The sequence below is a fragment of the Gopherus flavomarginatus genome, chromosome 3 (assembly GCF_025201925.1).
Source record: "Gopherus flavomarginatus isolate rGopFla2 chromosome 3, rGopFla2.mat.asm, whole genome shotgun sequence".
NCBI lineage: Eukaryota > Metazoa > Chordata > Testudines > Testudinidae > Gopherus > Gopherus flavomarginatus.
Window position 1 is genome coordinate 250,513,101 of NC_066619.1, and position 23,012 is coordinate 250,536,112.

Below are 23,012 nucleotides of genomic sequence, written 5' to 3' on the forward strand. Positions count from 1 at the left end.
CAAAGATACTGGAGGAGCATCCTACACTTATGAAAAGAGGCATTGGATTTTCAAGGAGCCACAGAGCAGACAGGAGGGTTTTTAAGGGTCTCTGTACAGGGGTCCCACTCACCACAGCTGCGCCTCCTGGTGGCTGGGTCTAGGAATTAACTCTTGCCCCATCTGGCAACACCTGCCATTAGTTGTGTGTGCTGTTGCTACCCCCCTCCCCCAGTGACTGAAAATGCTTGCTCTTCATAACTCGGTCCTCGGCCAGGTCACTGTGTAGTTCCCAATTTCCAGGCTAACGAAGTCCCACCCGACAAGTTATCTGAACGCTACCTCAGACACTCTTATGTTCCACATCTCCAGATTGCAGTGGGGCTACTTGCAAAGTACAAAACTATTCATCATGATAAGTGGCAGAATTGAGGCCTTGGAAGATTGTTAACTCTTTGGAGTAAGGAATATATTCAACTCTGTGGATGAACTTCAGTGTATCTCCCACTACAGTTTTATTAAATTCCTGTATAGAATTTGTAGACATTTGAGACCTCGTGGCAGCATCAAATCCTGGAATAATGAGCACTGGCATAAGGTCTGGTAGCAGTTAAACGCTCGGACAGGATCGAACTGATGAATAGTTTATATAAAATGCAAACCTGGTTTTCCACAGTGATTTTAGTTCACGGTGGCATTTTTAATTTTTTCTGGTTTATAGCAACTTTGCAGCTGTTCTGCTGTTTTGATAAGTTTTGTAGCTTTTTCTCTGGTGCCTTTCTTACAAAATTATTCTTTGCTTTAAACTCTTCCGTCCACCTAGCTACTACCTCTTGGAGAGGTGGATTATCTACAGAGATGGAAAAACCCCTTCCGTCTATGTTGAAGGAGTCTATGCTACAGCAACACAGTTGCAGCTCCTTAGCTGTGCCACTGTAACTACAGTATTAACTCTTAAAGTGCCTTCCAGCACATAAATTAGCTTCACTGCTTAGCTTCTGTCTGCTGTTGCTTAGATAGCATCGCCCTTGAACTGAAACCAAATTACCATTTCCAAAGGCAAGAAGAGGTGTATTTAGGGAACTGAAGTGCTCCACAGACTGGAAGAGGGGCAAAATCTGTACATAAAATAAAGTGTGGACTATTGCAAAGAAGCTCTTGAAAGTAACACTATTTTATGTCCCAGCTTTAATGACCACACACTGCTGTGGCTGCCTAAACAGGCTTTTTTTTGTTGTATCGTATTGCACTTAATGCATTTAGTCTGTTAACTTCTAAGGACAGGGACTCAGTTATTTGTGTGGATAGAACATCCACTGGGACCAGCACTTCTGGGAGAGAGCAATTGTGCCTTCTCCTCACTCAGCACCACTGCTGGTGGTAGCTGATTAGTCAGGGAAACCTCTAGGGATATGTCTACACAGCAGTTGAGGTCTGATTGTGGTCGGTAGACCTGGGCTGGCTTTGACTGAGTTGACTTGCTAACAATAGCAGTGTAGCTGCAGTGGCACTGGCGGCAGCTGCCTGAGTATATCCTGAATGGGACTGTATGCAGGGGGCCAGCCAGGACTGGGGCTAGGGGTTTGAGCGCCCTAGGCGCATGGCAATTTCGCCGCCCCGCATGCTGGTCCCGCGGCTCTGGTGGAGCTGCTACAGTGGTGCCTGCGGAGGGTCCGGTGCCCCGTGGCTCTGGTGGAGCTGCCACAGGCACGACTGCTGCAGCTCCACCGGAGCCGTGCGAGGAGCCAACCGTCTGCAGGCATGACTGCGGCAGCTCCACCATAGCCGTGGACCAGCAGACCCTCCACAGGCACCACTGCAGCAGTTCCGCCGGAGCTGCCTGCCGCCCCCTCCGGCAAAATGCCGCCCACCAATTATTCTGGAGCCCTAGGCGATTGCCTAGGCTGCCTAAATGGTAGCGTCGGCCCTGGGGCCAGCCTGCTTTGCTGCCTGTGCTGCCTTGGTTAAATGGCTATTTTTAGCGACCTAGCTCGGTCAAAGCTAGCTCAGGTAGGCCTATGCATGCTGCAATCATACCTCCCAGTTGTGATATCGGCACACAGCTGTCATGACCCATGTCCTCACAGTGACTAGATCTGGCTGTGAGAAGCAATACAGCTATTTGGGTGCATAGCCTGTGATTCATGGCACCACAACTCCCTGCATTGTTCAACACTCATATTTGCAGGGTCTTGGGGATCAACTTGTCTGCTCACTCTGTGGGTTGTGGAGGAAATGGTCTAGGCCTCGGAGGTTCATTTCCTGGCAGGAACCAAACTGGCGTGCTGGTGTGCTGTCACTCACCCCTTTTCTGCCAGGACCAGGACCAGCCCCAGCCAGTAGGGAGTAGCTGTGCTTCACTGCTGCTCTTCTCCATTGCAGTCAGAGGATGCCTTTGTATGCAGGATCTGAGGGTACGTCTACACTATGGGATTATTCCGATTTTACATAAACCGGTTTTATAAAACAGATTGTATAAAGTCGAGTGCACGCAGCCACACTAAGCACATTAATTCGGTGGTGTGCGTCCATGGTCCGAGGTTAGCGTCGATTTCTGGAGCGTTGCACTGTGGGTAGCTATTCCGTAGCTATCCCATAGTTCCCACAGTCTGCCCCACCCCTTAGAATTCTGGGTTGAGAGCCCAGTGGCTGATGGGGCAAAAATCATTGTTGCGGGTGGTTCTGGGTAAATGTCGTCAGTCATTCCTTCCTCCGGGAAAGCAATGGCAGACAATCATTTCGCGCCCTTTTTCCCTGGATTGCCCTGGCAGACGCCATAGCACGGCAACCATGGAGCCCGTTCAGCTTTTTTTTTTTTACAGTCACCATATGTGTACTGGATGCCGTGGACAGAGGCGATACTCCAGTGCTACACAGCAGCATTCATTTGCTTTTGCATGATAGCAGAGATGGTTACCAGTTGTTCTGTACCGTCTGCTACCGGTGTAAACTGGCAATGAGATGACGGTTATCTGTCCTTCTGTACTGTCTGCTGCTATCATGGGTGCCCCTGGCTGAGATTAGCCGGGGGCGCAAAGGCAAAACTGGGAATGACTCCCCGAGTCAATCCTTCCTTTATGGTTTCTAAAAATAGAGTCAGTCCTACCTAGAATATGGGGCAAGTGTACTAGAGAACCAGTTTATCAGAGAGCACAGCTGCTCCGTGTCAGATCCCCCAGAAATGATGAGTTACGTGCCATTTACAGGGGCTGCCTCTGAAACAACCCCAGCGGTTGCTTCCCTCCTCCCTCAACTTTCCTGGGCTACCGTGGCAGTGTCCCCCCCCGCCATTTGTGTCATGAAGTTATAAAGAATGCAGGAATAAGAAACAATGACTTGTTAGTGAGATAAAATGAGGGGGAGGCAGCCTTCCGGTGCTATGACAGTCCAGGCAGGACATTAAGCGGTGCGGGGGAGAGGAGCCCAGCATGCCGCTGCTATGATAGTCCAGGCAAGACAGAATCTTTTCTTTACACATGAAAGGGAGGGGGCTGATTGAAGATCAGCCCCCAGTTGCTATGATGAAGACCGTTACCAGCCGTTCTGTACCATCTACTGGGAATGACCGAGAATTATTCCTTTTTTCACCCAGGCGCCTCCGGCCAGCCTCACCTGAAGCCAGCCAGGAGCACTCACGGGTTGATAAGAAGGACGGTTACCAGTCCTACTGCACCGTCTGCCACCAGGCAGGGAAGAGGAGTGGATGCTGCTCTTCACTGCTGCAGCATCGCGTCTACCAGCAGCATTCAGTAGACATAGGGTGACATTGAAAGAAGTCAAGAAACGATTTCTTTCCCTTTTCTTTCACGGGGGGGGGGAGTAAATTGGCGAGCTATTCCCTGAACCACGCCGGACAATGTGTTTGAACCTACAGGCATTGGGAGCTCAGCCAAGAATGCAAATACTTTTTGGAGATTGCTGGGGATTGTGGGATAGCTGGAGTCCTCAGTACCCCCTCCCTCCCTCCATGAGCATCAATTTGAGTCTCTGGCTTCCCGTTATGCTTGTCACACAGCACTGTGTAGCCTGTAGATTTTTTTTTCAAACGCTTTGGCATTTCGTCTTCTGTAACGGAGCTTTGATAAAACAGATTTGTTTCCTCATACAGCAGTCAGATCCAGTATCTCCCGTACGGTCCATGCTGGAGCTCTTTTTGGATTTGGGACTGCATTGCCACCCGTGCTGATCAGAGCTCCACACTGGGCAAACAGGAAATGAAAATCAAAATTTCGCGGGGCTTTTCCTGTTTACCTGGCCACTGCATCCGAGTTCAGATTGCTGTCCAGAGTGGTCACAGTGGTGCACTGTGGGATACTGCCTGGAGGCCAATACTGTCGATTTGTGGCCACACTAACCCTAATCCGATATGGTAATACTGATTTCAGCGCTACTCCTCTTATTGGGGAGGAGTACAGAAACCGATTTAAAGAGCCCTTTATATCGATATAAAGGGCCTCGTAGTGGACGGGTACAGCATTAAATCAGTTTAACGCTGCTAAAATTGGTTTAAATGCATAGTGTAGACCGAGCCTGTATGAATGCTTCCCTGACAGCTAGCTGGGAGAGGGAGAGACTTTGGGTGTGTTTATATAAATACATGTTGCTCCTGCTCTGCAGATAGAGTGGTGTCAAAGTGATCAACTTTGAAATGGTGTTGGATTACAAATCAACTTAGTACTGAATGCAGAGGTAGTGAAATATGGTTACCGTTGTAATCATTGTGGGAATACAGGGAAACAGGACTATGATGAACCTGTCCCAAATGAGGGTGGTCACCCTCAATTGAGGGAACCCCGTTAAGCCAGAGACTTGAATGCCAGGCCCTGTGAAAGTAACAGGGGTGGGAACAGATGTCCTGGTCAGGAGGCTGCAAACCCTTCCCAAGGGGTCCTCCTTGGACTGGATTAACCTGTTCCCTCCCCTGCCCGCCCCCCCCCCCCCACACTGTTCAAAGAAAGAGCTAACTTTGCTATGTTAATTGCCCAATCAGAGCTGAAATCAGTTGTGGTAGGACTGTGTTTCTGCCCAGCCTGCTAACAGCTAAAAATCACTGAGAGCTGAAATCACTTGAGATGGCACAGTGTTTCTTCCCAGCCTGCAAAGAGCTGAAAATTACTGATGTGCAGAGGTCACAGCAGAGAGGCAGGTGACAGCAGAAAGTGACTGACAGCTGGTGAATGAGTGGCTGGTGTGGTGGAGAGGCCCGATGAGCAGGCGGCTGATGGAGAGGCGTGGCAAGAACGGTGAGCAGGGCGGTGATGGAGAGGCATGCTGAGCAGGGCGGCTGGTGGAGAGACATAGCAAGAACAGTGAGCAGGCAGCTGGCAGGAGTGGCCTTTGAGCAACCAGTAGGGTGGCTGGCAGAGAGGGGCAGCGAGCGAGTGCCCGAGCAGCAGAGCGAGTAAGGTGCCTCTTTACTCCACCCATGGGGGGAGGTGAACTCTGCAGATGCACCTCTGAACTTTGGGTCTGCACTGCTCAAGGACAGCAACTGTGAGTTGGGTCAGAGAAAGGTCAGGCATGTGAAAGGGACTTTTTGGTTGCTGGACTTAAGAACCTGAGGGGAAAAGGATACTGCCCAGCCTACTTGGGGGTGGGTCTTTTACTCACAGTTTATGTTTATGAACCCTGTTTGTGGTGGTTGCCCAAATTAACTCCAAGTTACTTCCCTCCTTTTATTTGAAGTTTCTTTTCTACATTCAGACTCTGTGCTTGCGAGTGGAGACATATTGTCTCTCAGAGGAGCCATGGGGTGGTGTGTAATGTTCCCAGGTTACTGAGTGGGGGCTTGAGCCATTTCTGTGTTGTATCAATGGAAAGGAACTCCTAGATTTTGAACCTGGCTCTGGTTCCTGCTGGCTCTACCTGGCAGAAAGGTTACATCTTTAAGAGTCAGACTACCCTGTATTGGGACTATCACAAGCCTTCCCTAAACAATAGTGGCAGAACAATCCAGAGCATCTCTCCTGAAGACAGAGCAAGAACAACCCACTTAACAAAGTGGTTCTAATGAAAATAGGATTAAGAACATTGTGTATATGGCACCTGGAGAGACAAGGTGGCGGAGGTAATATCTTTTATTGAACCAACTTCTGTTGGTGAGAGAAACAAGCTTTCAAGCACCCCAGAACTCTTCTTCAGGTCTGGGAAAGGAACTTGCAGCATCACAGCAAAATGCAAGATGGAACAGATTGTCTCTCTGACCAACAGAATTTGGTCCAATAAAAGATATAACCAAACACACCTTGTGTCTCTAATATCCTGGGACCTACACGGCTACAACTACACTGCATGTATGGCACCTAATTAGTAAGGGAATGGACGCTTTACAAATCATAGCGAGCAATGTGGGCCAGCGGACAGGCAATTTTCTGGGAGTCAGGGATTTGGGTTCTAGGGTGACCAGATGTCCCGATTTTATAGGGACAGTCCTGATTTTTGGGTCTTTTTCTTATATAGGTTCCTATTACACCCCCCCACCCCCATCCCGATTTTTCAGACTTGCTGTCTAGTCACCCGACTGGGTTCTGTTTGTGGCTCTGCCACTGACCTACTGAGTAATTTTAGGCAAGAGATCCCCTTTTTGTGCTTTCCCCTCTGTAGAATGGGGTTATAGTATTTTCCTTCCTTCACAGAGTTCTTCTGAGGTCTGCAGATGAAAAGGGTGAAGGGCTAGATACTAGTGCTATAGTGAGGCAGGATGGCATTGTGGACTGCAAATTGGATCTGTATTGAGTTCCCAGCTTTGCCACAGGCCTCTTATAATCAAATTTAAACTCCTTTTCCTCACTCTCAAGTCCCTGCACAAACCTGTCCTACCATGCAGCTCAGACCTTGTCTTCTATTGTATTACCCAATGGTTCGTTAATGCACCCTCTGTTTTCTTTTTCCATTCCTATCTCTGTGCACTTTCTGACACTGCCTTTCCTAGTGCACCGATTTTCCCTGTTATCATCTTGCTCCTAATCCTCCCATAAATTCACTTCTTCCCTTATGCCCACCAGATAGGAGCTTGCGATAATTATGACGTGAAAAAAAATAACCCCCTAAATTATTCCCATCTCTGAGTATCCCGATGTGCCCTGCCTTCTGTTCGACTGTCATGTAGACTGTAAGGGCTTTGGGGCAGGGTCTGCCTTCAGATCTGTTCATTGCGCAGCACTAAGAACTTTGTCAGAACTAAACATGTTACAAAGAAGAAGAATTGAGGAAATGATGAAAGAATGTCATGGGTTTTCTAGTCCCCTAAAATGCTGTTTTCACCACATGGTGATGGGGAGTAGGGGGGAAGACAGTGTCTTTAAATTATTTAAACTAACATTGTTCCCCCCTAGCCCTCCCCACTTCTGCACAAAGGCACTAATATGTTGTGTGTAAATAAGTACGTATGAGGCCTGGAATCCCCCTTCTGTCCCTGGTCACTGGGAGCAGCAGCCCAGGGATGCTTTGCACACCTTCTTGCACAGGGAATGAACATTTGGCCCTAGTCATGTGTATGACAGCTATAGCCCCCTCCCCCTCAAGGTCACCCAGCTGCCTCCTCTCCTCTCTAGTGTTCAAGGAGAAACCAAGGGGAGGGGGAGGGGAAAGTGAAACAAAGTCCTTTGAGCCTTGGCTATTTGGGGGATTATTTTTAAACTCTCCCTCGCAATGGAGCCTTTGATAAATTATTCATTGGATAGAAAAGGCTGCAGCTGAAGTGCTGATGTCAGGAGGAAGGAGTCTAGTGCAGCAGCCCTGGTACAGCTACCACTGCTTCTGCTGCAGAGAGACACTCAGCCTGAGCATAAGGGTGCAGCATGCTGCCTGGCTCCTACTCCTGTTCCAGCCTCCTGTGCAGTAGCAGCAGCAGCAGCAGTGCTCGGGCCAAGAGTGCAGGGCCAAAAGGGGACCACGAGGCAGAGGAGGAAGGAACGGTATGGCTCTCCTACGAAGCAGCGGCTGCAGCGGCGGTTCTCTCTGTCTCTTGGTTCTGGCAGTGGCATGCCTACTGCAGCGTGCCCAGGTGAAAAAGCCACTCCGATGCCCTGCCACATGCAGCTGCACCAAAGAATCCATTATTTGTGTGGGATCCCCTGGTGTGCCGCGAATCATCCCCAGCGACATCAGCTCCTTGTAAGTTAAACCTTCCTACAGCAGAGTTTTCCTGGGCAGCGGCCAGGTGCCCCTCACCCCATTCCTTCTTTGTGGTTTGGGATTCTTTTCTTTAAGTTGGGGTTTTGGTTTCCCTGCTGGATGCTGGCTTCTTGACGGATGCTAAGATCCCAGTAATGTGCAGTTTTGTTAGTGTATGGCAGTGTCTGTGCTTTCCATTGCTGAAATATTGCACTGCCATGCAGCTGCAAAGGAGTTAGATTTCCATATCTGAAAGACCTTTTCAAACGAGAAATCTTGACTGCACCATTTCTACAGCAGATATGTAAGGGAAGGAAAATGCATGTATGTATATATGTACTTACCATGTGTAAATCTTACCGACCTGAGGGGATGGCAAGTGGCCATATTAAAGTGCTGTAGAATTAACGAAAGATTTACTCCCTGGTAATTATCTAATATGACATATTACCTTGGGGAAAAGACTACACAGACTTCAGGAACTTGAGAGTTAATTAGATGCATTTTTAATGTGAGTGGAACTGGAAATGATAGTGTTTTTAACTTGTGCCACTTTTAAATCTCATGTGCTTTTACTGTTAATCCTGTTTAACACAAGTACTAATTTTCTTTTCTCTCTCTCTCTCTCTCTTGTTTTTTCTTCTCTATCAAAATCCAAAAATACAAGTGGGCAGACAAAACAATCCCCCCCCCCCCCCGACCCAGTGGAGAGAGGTTGCCAAGAGGCTAAAAGTGCATGGTATTAAAGATTAATGTGAGGGAACTTCACAAGCTTAGTGGGGAGAAACAGGAACAGGAGCAGAATTAAACACCCTTTAAACATGAATATTGACCCCCTTTGCTGGGATCTTATAAAAAGGGGCCAGGCCATCCAACGGGGTGGATATTGTGATGCTGCTAATGGAGGTGATGATCATGAGCTTTATTTAATTGTTGGATTTTCCTGGGTTTTTTTTTTTCTCTCAGGAGCCTGGTAAATGGAACCTTTTCTGAAATCAAGGACAGAATGTTTGCCCATCTGCCTTGCCTGCAGCTGCTGTAAGTACTGCACTTCCTCAACAAAACACAGCTCTAACTAAAACTTTTGCCAATATCCCCCTAGAATAGATATAGGCACCATGGTGTCTTCAGAAAGAAGATAATGGATAAGTTAATCTCTGGGGTAACTCCATTGACTTCAGTGGTGTAACAATACACCAGGAATGAATTTGCTTCATTGACAATATGGCATAAAACCATTTAGGAAATTATTGCTAATTTACTAAACAAAGACAGTAGGTTTCTCTGCTGTTTTAATTATTTTTAAGGCCCATACTAAACAAATTTAGGATAGAATTCTCCTCTTGGAGTCACATGATTGCTCTAACTCCAACATCATGTTCATTCTATGCTAATAAATCTGACATTAACTGTGCAGGGCGGGGTGGGGGTGGTATTGATATCAGTGGTAATTTGCTCTTCTAGGGAGAGTGGACTGTCAGAGTCCAGATCATTCAAGTACATTTGAGAGGAGAATTTGGTGCTACCTATCAGAGTTCAAAGTCTCTTAAGCAAATTGTGTTGGGCTGAATGTGTCTGAGTGGAAAATGTGGGGCTTTGAGGTCACAGGTTCCAGTCCCACCAAACCGATCTAGAAAGTGATGACTATTCTGCAGGAAGGACAGTGCAGTGGTTAGGGTGTTACGCTGGGACATGGGATCCCTGTGTTCAATTTTCTGCTTTGCTGCAGACTTCCTGGGTGACCTTGGACAAGCTGCTTAGTCTCCCTGGCCCAGGTATTTAGGTATTGCTGTGTTTAGTGATGCAATGCCCAACTGATTTAGGAGCCTACATCTCATTTTTAAAGGGGATTTAGGCACTTAGGACCCTAAATCCCCTTGACAGTGCCTTAGTGCTACATCAGTAAACATGTGGATAGTAGCACTTCCCTGTGTTAGAGGGTGTTGTGAGAATAAACACATTAAAAGATTGCGAGGCACTACAGAAATGAGGGCATGTAAGTACCATAGACAGATCATTTAAAACCAGGGTCTGCTGAGACAGAATAGCCCCCGGTGGCATCCTGTGGGAGGGGCAAATGGGACTAAGCCCCACCAGTTCAATCCTCTCACCTTTATTTCTTTGAATAAACATAAACAAACAAATACAATTGTGCCAAATGCCTTTGTTTCCCCCCCTCTTTCCAGCAGCACAGTGGAGAGAACACTGGGGAGCGAAGGGAAGACAGGACGAGGACAGGCCTTCATCCCCTTCAGTGCAGCACCACGGAGTGCAGCTAGGAAAGGGAGGGGCTGGCAGAGCCTAGCACCTTCAATACAGCAGCCCCCTGGCCTTTGTGTTTAGTGGAAAAACCCACTGCATTAGAAAAATGTATTAACAAACCAGCTGCCATATTTGAAAACACTTGTGTGTGTGGTAAGGGAAAAAACGTGTTTAACATGGTGCTAGTTAACGTGTTTATTAATACAAAGCTTTTTCTCACTATAGACTGCACTCAGGGGAAGGAAAGTCTGGAGGCCTCCAGCTCTTAAGACCCGAGCTCTTCCTTCATTGAAAGTATAGAGCAGGGCTGAGATGAGAGCACACTCACAGGGCACTTTCTTGGTCCTCTTTGGGGCTACAGAAGATTTGCCCAAGAGAGCTGGAGTGCAAGTATAACCCACACACCTTCTGGGTGTGGTGTTCTATCCCATCTAGTGGCACTCAGACCACTTAGAGAGGGATTAATGAGTCTGCTCTACAGCCTTAGCTAAGGGCCATGTGGCTTTTAGCTCACGCACTAGAGGCTCATGCATTGAGGGCCCAGGTTTGAGCCCTCCTGCCAACAACCGGGATCCGTTGCTGTTACACAAGCTCAGCCCCAGTGCCGAGATCCATCCCCCACCCTTCAGAAGCAGTGTGAGGAGTCCAAAGAGGGGAAGGCCAAGGCAAAGGGAGTGAAGACTTGGCCTGACAGTGATTTGAAGGAGATGGCAGGTAGAGGCCTGTATCCTGAGGGGAGGGCAACGTGGAAGGGGCTGCCTGTTTATTTTTTTCAGAAGTTAGGGTACAGTGGTGAGATTACCAGCAGAGGATATTGCAAAGTGGGTTATCAGATTGTTCAGTGGGGGAGGAGGAAGAACCCCAGCTTGGTTAGTTTGTTCATGTTATTGGGGAGATCAGAATTGCGGTGGAGTGTATAAGTGCCATACCAACCATTTACCTTGCCCCCCGCCCCAGTCAAATTTTGCTGACTACTGTATTTTATAATTTTGCTTTTCAAACACAGGAATGTGAATGATATGAAGGAAGTAGCTTAAGGTGTGAACTGAAATAACCATTGCTCTTTGAATCTTTGGTACTGGTTCTTATGTGTTAGTAATCCTGGTAAAATAGCAATATAGGGATTTATTTTAATTGCCATCTCAATCTTTCTCAGATTTCTTTGGGTTAATTTAAAGAGTATTTGTCTAGAATTAGCAGACTGACCTAGGCTTGCAGAGCAAGTTTGCATTTCATATTCATTAGCTTTCCAAATTAATTTTAGTAAAATGCCTAAAACTATGCAAAAAGAGGATTACTACGTGGTTATAATAAGAGATAAATGCAGACATGTTCACTTGTAGCTGCTGGGAGTTCCAGGAGCCCTTGTGAGATTTTAGAAGTAGTCTTTCCTTTGAGTGGGGTTTCCTTTTCATAGACTAATGGGATGAAGAAAGAGCACATTTTTGATCAGATACTTGCATATACAAGCATTACAGGGCAGCTTCTCCGCCCTACGCTGAGCAGAGCTGTGGCTGGCTGTAGTTCCCTGATCCCCAGCCTCACAACCATGGCACAAGTTAGAGTGGCACCTGCCCAGCGCTATCTAACTTACATTACTGACCTAAGGTTCTGTGGGTGGGGCAGAGCTGCCTCTGCTGGCAGAGAATATAGGGGGAGTTCTCTGCTGACTATCTCTGGCCACTTTACAGAGAATACAGGGGGAGTTCTCTGCTGACTATCTCTGGACACTTTAGAGAGAATATAGGGGGAGTTCTCTGTTGACTAACTCTGGCCACTTTAAGGCCACTTTGCACCACTGATGTGGCACAAGGTGGCCGTAGTGCACCAGAAAATCTAGCCCTCTGTGCCTTTCAACCAAGGTGGATGATTCATGTCATGGAGTATACTTTCTAAAGCATGGAAGACATTAATTAGGGGTCAGATTATGCCATTGATTTTTTTAAAGCAGCACTCCATAATATTTTCCACATGCTGTATTGATGGGATAATATGGGCCTGAGTCAGTAAGATTAGGCTGATGCTAGTCAATAAACATGACTGGCATAATACTCTGTGTCAGGTTTTCATCGGCTTTCCTAATGGCTGCTCTCCATTTTCAGCTTGCTGAACTCTAACTCATTTACTATCATACGAGATGATGCCTTTGCTGGTCTCTTCCATCTAGAGTACCTGTAAGTTCTGTATTTTATGTATTTGCCAGTCTTTTATAAACCAAGATGTTTTGATGAGTTGCCAAAACTCCTGCCTTGGAGAAACAGTTTTCCCTGTGATTACGAAGGTCAAAAAAAGTGGAGGGTTTTATGTTCCATTTTCTGTTCAAATGTCTCATACAGCTGCCTACCATTTTTTAGATGTTGCAGAGTATTTTTAAAATATGCCATACATGCTGGAGTGACTCTGTATAGACACAATTCACTGAAATGGAGCTGGTGATCTAGAACTGGTACTAGATATGCAGGCCAATTCCATCTGTTACATGTAATAGAGGAGTTTGAAATGTCAATCAGTAAATAATGGCTTGCTGCCAAGTCCTAGCAGGAGAGGTGCAGAGTATCAGAGTCGTTCTATTTGTAGCCATGATCCCCTTCTTCATTCTCCCCATCCACACTCTCTCTGCAGTATCTTTGCCACCCCAGTCTTTCATTTATACTTCATCCTCTTTCTTCTTAGCTCAGTTTGCTCCTTCCCTTTATTCTGCTTCATTTCCTCTTTTTCTCACCACCCTTTCTTTCTCTTTTTTAAAAAGAATACTAATCGTATTATCTGGTTATCCTCACTTCACAGTCAAAGGGATTTTCAAAGACTCATCTGCTTTCATATCTCAAATCAGGAGTTAGGTTTTTAGAGTCTGAACACATTCTGGGTACAAGATACATCCCTCCAATAACTTTTCAGTGTTGAAAGAAACTTCCCCTTTTATAGATTCTCACCATTATATTGCTGCCTGGAGGAGTGTCATGAACACTAACCTCTGCTAATGCCTTTATACGTCTATAGGCAGTTACTGCTAAACATGCTGCATTCAGAACTAATATTATAGTATGGAGGAGCAGCCAGCAATAGAAGTAACAGATCTGGAAATAGTAGAATATGGCAAACAGCATATGCTGTAATCCATGATTCTACAGCACCTGGATTTTTCAGTGACAGCAGTAATCAGTTTTACAGCTGGAGGCATCAAAATGTAAAAAGCGCGTGGAAGGTAAAAAAAAAGCCCCAAAAAAACAACCAAACAAAAAAACCCAATTTCAAATCTGGGTCTGTTGTGGGCTGGCTTCAGCTTCCAACTAGTGCTCATGAGGAGCCCAAGATAGAGCATGTTACAATGGCCTATGTTTGTAGAGACGGATGCAAGGGGCAGGCCCACATTTGAAGGAAATGTATGGAGTCTCTTAGTCATTTGATCAAATGTAGCGTTCTGTCAAGAAACAGAGACAAATCTAACAAGACCCCGAGACTGCAACCCACTTTAACCAATGCCAGACAGATGCTCCTAGCTAAGGTTATGATCAACATCTCTGCCAATTCTTCAAAATGTTTCCTCCTGCCAAGAGACCTCACCTCTGCCTTTTGTAAATTGAACCTAAGCAGCGATATTTCCTCCACATGAATTATAAGCAGCATTAATACTCCAGTATTCAGTTTCTCCCAGGCATCGGTAACCAGACCCAGCATAGGGAATAAAGAAACTTCCCTGACAAATGAGAAAGTTTCTTTGTGTACAAAATAAGAGATCAAGGAGGAGGGCAGGCTAGGGAGTATGCACAACAGGAAATATTGCCAAAAATAACTACATCATTTCTACACTATTAAGAGCAACACATATATAATATTGCCAAGACTACTGGGCTATGTTAAGTGTCTGAATATATAAGCCTAGGAGCTCTGAAAAAGGACTGGGCTAATAGACTGTCAGTCATTAGAGAGTGACACTGATAGGTGCATTCTCACAGAAGAGTCCCTTCAGGACAAGATTCAGCAAAGCAGGAATCTATATTTACTGGGCCATGCAGTCACTGAGTCCCAGTCCAGACTTCCTCATCTTGAAACATTGAGTTTGATGGAGCTATGGCTGTTTACACCAAATGAGGAGGCAACAGATCTTGGTAAGGCAGAAAAACCTTCTGTCTCCTCAAAGGATGAGAAAATAGCTCCAGCTGCCTTGGATATGGTGTATGGGGACAATGTGGCCTTTGGGAGTGCACATGGAATTCATGACTAAAGGCAACCTTCTGAAGGAGTAGACTGACTCCTTTCTAATGTCCTTATCTGTGCTCTTGATGTGAAGAGGGGTCCCTGTCACTTCATGAAGATGAACAGTTACTACAGAGCTGGGCACCAATATATGAACCTAGACAGATAGTGAAGAGCCAAAGACAATGTTACTGTTCACAGCAGCTGACTTTGCTCTCTAACCCCCAAACAAAATTTAGTTACTCGAAACGTAGGGAGTCATTCTGCAATTTCCATGGCCAGTCCTGGTGGTGAACCCACAAGGTGTAGCCCCCAAGGAGACCATAAAGATTTCAGTCCAGATGCTGAAATGTAGGTAGGTTCATTTTATTATCCTCACCTTTGTTCCACCACTTTCCTATTGCGTCTCTCTGCTGCTATTGGCTCTCTTTTTTTATTCTTAACTTACTTTGTCCAAAGGAGCTTACAGTCTATCTTCACACCACCACACATATCAAATGGCATTGCTAAGCGCTGTGAAACCCAGGCCAACTCCCTCTCTCAGGTCTGCCAGTAGAAGTCCTCAGGGAATGATTAACTGGTTGGGAAGTGGGGAATAGGGTTATGTACACTGTCCATGCTTTTCCTTCTCTTTTCAACTCTTTCCCTTACATTCTCTCTCTCTCTCTCGTTTGGACTGTCACCTTTTTCTTCTCTTGTGCTTTGGCCATAAGAGAAAGGAAAAGGGAATGTAAATAGCTCTACTGATATTTCTTCGGCATCAGATATGAGCCTATGTAGATACTTACTAAGTTAGTAGGTGATAGGTTAAAACATACATACTAATACTGTTAATTAAGGTATTTAGATATATATATATATTATTTTTCTGTATAGATTTATTGAAGGAAACAAAATAGAAACCATTTCAAGAAATGCATTCCGTGGCCTTCGCGATCTGACTCACCTGTAAGTCCTTTAACACTTATTATAAGTTATTTAAACATTGCCAGATTTTCCAAAACTCAGGCCTCAAGCGCTTCTGTAACTGTTTTTACTGTTAATGGTGGAGGCTCTTGCTCCTTTAAAGAAAACTATAGTTTTTGGCTGCGTAGGACATTTCCATCTTAATCTCTGCACATGGGCTAATTCAGACTTTTACAATGTGGCTTCCAGTAAGTTTAAAAATATTCATGTTCTGATGATACTCCAGGGTTTTCACCTGAGTTACACACACTCACAACCTGAACATGCAACCTTTACTTGTGCAAGCAGTTCTTATTACTAATATCTTGGCTACTGCATGTTCAATTAGAGTTAAAATTCCATTTACTTTTCAGCATTTTATTGCTTGTTTTTGTATTTCATTCCGCTTGGACAATAAAAACCAATTGACCAATTTCCCTTTTGTTTCTAGTCATCTTCACTTTCTGTTCTCACACATTAGCAAAGATTCACAAGGAGGGTGGAGGCACAGTGTTTAATTCATTCATGACAACATCAAATCATTAGCATTATTTAAGTGACGCTAGACTTGATAGGAGTCAAGATAATAAGATCTAACTTTTTTTTTCTAGTTCTTTGGCTAATAACAACATTAAAGCTCTGCCAAGGGATATCTTCAGTGATTTAGATTCTCTGATTGAATTGTAAGTAATGAAAATCTTTTGATTGGTTGCCTGTCATTGTGACTCTATTAATCTGTGCTTTAAGATCCATTTTTTTTTGGTGTAGCTGAAATCCATGCTAAAAATAAATGCTTATTGTGTTGTATTAGCATTCTCATTCTAATATTGTTTGCTCAGTAGAATTAAATTAGACTTCACTTGTTGTTTATCACAATAGTGCACATGACCAGCCTTATTACTTATTTTCTGATGTTTCATGAAAATTCTTGAATTGAGGGGACACCATCAACTTTTAAAATCACAGTTTGTGTGAACATTTTTTAATCCACTGTTGCTACAAGTAGCCCCTAAAATTACTGCTACTGAAAGAGATTAAATTAAAATAATATTTTTCCCCTATTTTTTCATAGACTCATAGACTCATAGGTCAGAAGGGACCAATCTGATCATCTAGTCTGACCTCCTGCACAAGGCAGGCCACAGAACCCCACCCATCCAATTTTATACAACCCCTATCCCAGGACCGAGTTATTGAAATCCTCAAAAATGGTTTGAAGACCTCAAGCTGCAGAGACACCACCAGCAAGCGACCCGTGCCCCACGCTGCAGGGGAAGGCGAAAAACCTCCAGGGCACCTGCCAATCCGCCCTGGAGGAAAATTCCTTCCCGACCCCAAATATGGCGATCAGCTAAACCCTGAGCATGTGGGCAAGAGTCACCAGCCAGCACCCAAGAAGGAGTTCTCCGCAGCAACTCAGTACCCATCGCATGCAACATCTCCCCGCAGACCATTGAGCAGACCTGTCTGGTGGTAATTCAAGATCAATTGCCCAAATTGACGATCCTATCATAACATCCCCTCCATATACTTATCAAGCTTTGTCTTAAAGCCAGGAAAGTCTTTTGCCCCTACTACTTCCCTCGGAAGGCTATTCCAGAACTTCACTCCCCTAATGGTCAGAAACCTTCGTCTAATTTCAAGTCTAAACTTCCTAATATCCAGTTTATACCCATTCGTCCTCGTGGCTACATTAGTACTAAACTTAAATAATTCCTCTCCCTCCCTAACGTTAACCCCCTTGATATATTTATATAGGGCGAGCATATCCCCCCTCAGCCTTCTTTTGGCCAGGCTAAACAAGCCAAGCTCTTTGAGTCTCCTTTCATAAGGCAGTTTTTCCATTCCTCGGATCATCCTCGTAGCCCGTCTCTGAACCTGTTCCAGTTTGAATTCATCCTTCTTGAACATGGGACACCAGAACTGCACACAGTATTCCAGATGGGGTCTCACCAACGCCGTATACAACGGTACTAACACCTCCTTATCCTTGCAGGAAATACCCCGCCTGATGCATCCCAAAATCGCATTTGCTTTTTTAACAGCCGTATCACATTGGCGACTCATAGTCATCCTGCTATCAACCAGTACCCCAAGGTCCTTCTCTTCCTCCGTCGCTTCCAACTGATGCGCCCCCAACGTATATCCAAAATTCTTATTATTAATTCCTAAATGCATGACCTTGCACTTTTCACTATTGTATTTCATCCTATTTCTATTACTCCAGTTTACAAGGTGGTTCAGATCTTCTTGAATAGTATCCCTGTCCTTCTCCGTGTTAGCAATACCCCCCAGCTTCGTGTCATCCGCGAACTTTATTAGCACATTCCCGCTCTTTGTGCCAAGGTCAGTAATAAAAAGGTTAAATAAGATCGGTCCCAAGACCGATCCTTGAGGGACTCCACTGGTGACCTCCTTCCAGTCCGACAGTTCACCTTTCAATACGACCCTCTGGAGTCTCCCCTTTAACCAGTTCCTTATCCACCTTACAACTTTCATATTCACTCCCAGCTTTTCCAATTTAACTAACAGCTCCCCGTGCGGAACCGTGTCGAACGCCTTACTGAAATCTAGGTAAATTATATCTACCGCATTTCCTTTATCTAAGTAATCCGTCACCTTCTCAAAGAAGGAGATCAGATTGGTTTGGCACGATCTACCTTTAGTAAATCCGTGTTGCAGTTCGTCCCAATTACCATTGACCTCTATGTCCTTAACTACTTTCTCCCTTAAAATTTTTTCCAAGACCTTACATACTACAGACGTCAAGCTAACAGGCCTATAATTACCCGGATCACTCTTTTTCCCTTTCTTAAAAATAGGAACTACATTAGCAATCCTCCAGTCATACGGCACAACACCCGAGATTATCGATTGCTTAAAAATTCTCGCTAACGGGCTCGCAATTTCACGCGCCAGTTCCTTTAATATCCTCGGGTGGAGATTGTCCGGGCCCTCCGACTTCGACCCATCAAGCTGTTCAAGTACGGCCTCTACCTCAGTTGCAGTAATATCCACTTCCATATCCACATTCCCGTTTATCATCCCTCCATCATCGCAAGGTTCCTCACTAGTCTTATTAAAAACCGAGGCAAAGTACTTGTTTAGATGTTGGGCCATGCCTAGGTTATCCTTAACCTCCATTCCATCCTCAGTGTATAGCGGCCCCACTTCTTCTTTCTTTGTTTTCTTCTTATTTATGTGGCTGTAGAACCTTTTACTATTGGTTTTGATTCCCTTTGCAAGTTCCAGTTCAATGCGGCTTTTAGCCTTCCTCACTTTATCCCTACATGTTCTGACCTCAGCAAGGTAGCTTTCTTTACTGATCCTGCCTTCCTTCCACTCCCTGTAAGCTTTCTGCTTTTGTCTAATCCCCTCTCTGAGTTGCTTGCTCATCCAGTTTGGCCTGCAACTCCTGCCCATGGTTCTTTTCCCCTTTCTTGGGATGCAGGCTTCCGACAGTCTCCGCAGCTGCGACTTAAAGTAATTCCAGGCCTCCTCCACATTTAAATCCACTAATTCCTCCGTCCAATCCACTTCCCTAACTAATTTCCTTAACTCTTTAAAATTAGCCCTCGAGAAGTCAAAAACCCTAATCGCAGATCTACATTTGTTTATCCTTCCATCTAGTTTGAACTGAATCAGCTCATGATCACTCGAACCAAGGTTGTCCCCTACCACCATTTCTTCTACGAGGTCCTCACTGCTCACCAACACCAAGTCTAGAATGGCATCCCCTCTCGTAGGTGCTTCAACTACTTGATGAAGAAATCCATCCGCTATCACATCCAGAAAAATCCGACCCCTATTATTCGTGCAAGTACTCGTCCTCCAGTCTATGTCCGGGAAGTTGAAGTCCCCCATAATCACACATTTCCCCTTTGTGTTTACTTCATTAAAGACATTAAAGAGGTCTCTATCCATATCCCAATCCGATCCCGGCGGTCTGTAGCACACCCCAAGCACTATCTCAGGGGAAGCTCTAGTTGCTTTTTTACCCAGCGTGATTTTTGCCCAGACGGACTCCGTGTTATCCATTCCATCGCATCTTATTTCGCTACATTTAATTTCATCATTGATGTACAAGGCTACTCCCCCACCTTTGCCTTTCTTCCTGTCTTTTCTGAACAGCACATAGCCTTCAATACCCGTGCTCCAGTCATGAGTACTATTCCACCAGGTTTCGGTAATCCCTATAATATCCGGCTTGACTTCCTGCACGAGTAACTCCAGTTCCTCCATCTTGTTACCTAGGCTCCTCGCATTAGTGTACAAACCTTTTAATTTTCGGCGTTTGGCGTCAGTGACATTCTTTCCCCCGTCGTGCACAAACCGTCTGCCACCAGCATCACCCGTTACTCTGGTTTCTACTCCACTATTCCTCCTTGGATCAAATCTTGGGGCCACAAGGGTATCCCCGCTCACTTTGTTTACTTCCCTCTCCAGGTTATGTTCTGGCGTGGAGATCTCCCGAACATTTCCCAACCATCTCCCCCAACTTTCTAGTTTAAAGCCCTCTTGATGAGGTCGGCGAGCCTCCATCCTAGAATCCTATTTCCCTCCTTGCTGAGATGAAGTCCATCCTGAGCAAACAGTCGTCTATCCGTAAATGCGTCCCAGTGACCGTACATCCCAAAGCCCTCCTTATAACACCACTCCCTGAGCCATCTGTTGATCGCCATAATCTTGTCCCTCCTTCGTCGCCCCGCTCTAGGAACCGGCAGAATCCCACTGAAGATCACCTGAGCCTCGATGTCTTTAAGCCTCTTCCCCAGTCTGAAATAGTCCTCCTTGATACTGTCCAGTGAGTAACTAGCTGTATCGTTCGTTCCCACATGAAGGATAATCAATGGATTTTTTCCCGCTCCCGCTAAGATCGTATTCAGGCTCAAGTCCACATCCTGTATCTTAGCCCCCGGCAGACAGCACACTCTTCTGTTCTCCCGATCCGGTTTAGTTACAGGCCTGTCTACTCTTCTCAGTAGAGAGTCTCCAATCACGTAGACTTGCCTTTTCCTGGTGACAATGCGATTCTCCGGTCTATCCCCCACAGCAGCTGGCCGTGATTCCTCCTGATTTGTATTCGACCTCACAATCCTCCTAGGGCTCGTACTTGATGTCGCCTCCACTGACTGCTCCCCTCCATCTGCAGGACTAGCTGCTCGCCTCTTCTTCCTTGCCGTAACTCCTTCAGCAGCCCGCTGTGTTCCATCTTCATTTCCCAACTCAGCAAACCTATTCCTGAGTTCTATTTGTCCATCGCTGGCCCGTCTTATCCTTTGTCTGGTTCTCCTAGTGACATGCTTCCACCGTCCACTTTCCACACCCAGCAGTCCCTCCTCAGAATCCTTAGGTCCTGCTTTTGTCCGCTCGCCTGAGCTTGTCCCCTGTGCCTCATCAAGTCTGTGTTCCATCATCTGCTCAAATCCCCTTCTAAACTCAGCCAGAGTTTCCACTTGCATCTCCAGTCCCCTTACCTTTTCCTCCAGCAGCTCTATCAGACGACACTTCATGCAGATGAAACTCCTTTCAGGTGCTCCTTCTAGGACCATGTACATGCCGCAGCTGCCGCACCCAGTCATCCTCAGTGTGTCTGCACCTGCTGCCTCTGCCTCCATCGTAGCGGTGCAACTCAGTGCCTGGCAATCCACGCCTCACACCGCACCGCAGGCCACCGACCAGCGCAGGGCTGCCTCTTCCCTGGTCTGCCTTCCCAGTTCCTCTGCCTTGCTCTCCCCTGCAACCTTCCCCTGGAAACTCCCACTGAAACCCCCCTGTTAGCCGCTCTGTTCGCCGCCTCCTGTGCCGCTGCAGCTGACTGTGCCGCCGCCTGAGTGCCTGGCTCCTTATATAGGACCCCTAATCAGGTAAGCCCCGCCCCCAACTCAGGGCTCAGCCTCGCTCTCAGCACACAGCCCCTAGCAGCCTGCACACACACTCACTCACACACAAACACCACAAACTACAAAAACCTGCTCCTTCATTTTGTATTTGACAGCGCTTTGCTCAGGTTGTGTCAATATTTTTCTTGTGGCTAGTCAGTTTCCCCTATTGTTTGCCGGAGTCTGTCACACAGCAACAAGGGAGAGCAAAATATTTTTTTAAAGCAGGAAAATGTGATTGTTAAGCCACAAACATTGTCAAGAGGCTCAGACAGGAATTGTACCTGGAACTACAGATACCTTACTTTTTGGAATTGACTCAATTTCACATTGATGGTGACCCTTTCAAGAATTTAAACACACTGTGAACATTTCAGATATTTGTGAAATTAGTCTCTGTATGCTCTGTTTCAATGTAACATAGAAACTTCACTGATAAGGCTGTTACTGTCAGCTGCCTGTGTACTGGACTAGTATAGTGAAGCAAAGGATTCTGTGAATTTCAGTGAAACTCTGAGACAATGGAAAAGCAGCAGAGTGGAAGGGAGCCTTCTTGTGAGGATTTTTAGTGAATTATAGTTCCAATCCTGCTAATGCTTATGAACGTGAAACACGTGAATAGATCTGTTCCATGCATAAAGTTACACATGTGCGTGTTTCCAGGATTGGGGCCTGTATTTGTTATAAACAACATTTCAGTGAACTGCAAAGAACAATGAGTTGGGATAATAGATGGAAAATATTTTCCATCTTCTGTCAGAATCAATTTAAAACAATTCAGCTATTTTTGAATTAAGTATGTCAAGGTGCTAACAATTCTGCAGTTTTCATATCACTACCAACCATTTCAAATATGTTTATTTCTGTGTGTTTTTTTAGAGATTTAAGGGGAAATAAATTTGAGTGTGACTGCAAAGCCAAGTGGTTGTTTTTGTGGTTAAAGATGACAAATTCCACTGTTTCTGATGTCCTGTGTATTGGTCCAGCAGAATACCAGGATAAGAAGTTAAATGATGTCACAAGTTTTGATTATGAATGCACCACTACAGGTATTCAGAATATATATTTCTAAGCTCACTACAAATTATTAAAGATTAGAAATTTAGATTAACCCCATATTACTATGTCAGCATGATTTAGGGGAGAGGGAAGAGGGTTCTATATACAGCACTTCAGAATAATAGAACAAGCCTAACTATTGAGAAGATGACATTTAGAAGTCAAAGGAAGTAGATGAGATTTTATTTGGATTAAGTGATAAAAGGGATAAGAGCTATGATTTTCAAATTCCATAATGTTTCATCATGACTCTGTGACTCAACTTTCTGTCACAGATCTTCTGCTGTTGTCTGGAATAAGGCAGTGTATCTATGTCAGAAGAACTTCCTGACGTCAATCTACATGCTAAATGATACCGTTGTATCTGTTGTCTTCGTTCACTAGGCCGCAGCTTAGTAGCACTGTAACAAGTATGTGTCAGCAGTGTTTCCAGCAATTAATTATGCAGACCCATAATAATGGAGAAAAATATTGGATAATACTAGTGCTGCATGGCTTAGGAACCTGGTATTTGTTATATGTTAGCCAGTAAAAAGCATTCTCTAGGATGTGGAGACAAACTTGCATGAAGTT

At 45.4% G+C, this 23,012-nt stretch overlaps 1 protein-coding gene across 3 annotated transcripts in view; it reads left to right on the forward strand.

The window, feature by feature from the left end:
- The first annotated feature begins 7,663 nt into the window (after nt 1-7,663).
- LGI2 (leucine rich repeat LGI family member 2) overlaps nt 7,664-23,012 on the forward strand; it is a 32,037-nt gene continuing 16,688 nt past the window's right edge. For 2 of the 3 annotated variants that reach the window (XM_050947735.1, XM_050947736.1), the window contains exons 1-6: nt 7,664-8,094; nt 9,061-9,132; nt 12,459-12,530; nt 15,430-15,501; nt 16,110-16,181; nt 22,260-22,429. In XM_050947735.1, coding sequence (XP_050803692.1) covers nt 7,898-8,094; nt 9,061-9,132; nt 12,459-12,530; nt 15,430-15,501; nt 16,110-16,181; nt 22,260-22,429 — 655 coding nt within the window. In that variant the 5' untranslated portion in view covers nt 7,664-7,897. The remainder of the gene's footprint in view (nt 8,095-9,060; nt 9,133-12,458; nt 12,531-15,429; nt 15,502-16,109; nt 16,182-22,259; nt 22,430-23,012) is intronic. The other variant, XM_050947737.1, reaches the window with a different exon arrangement.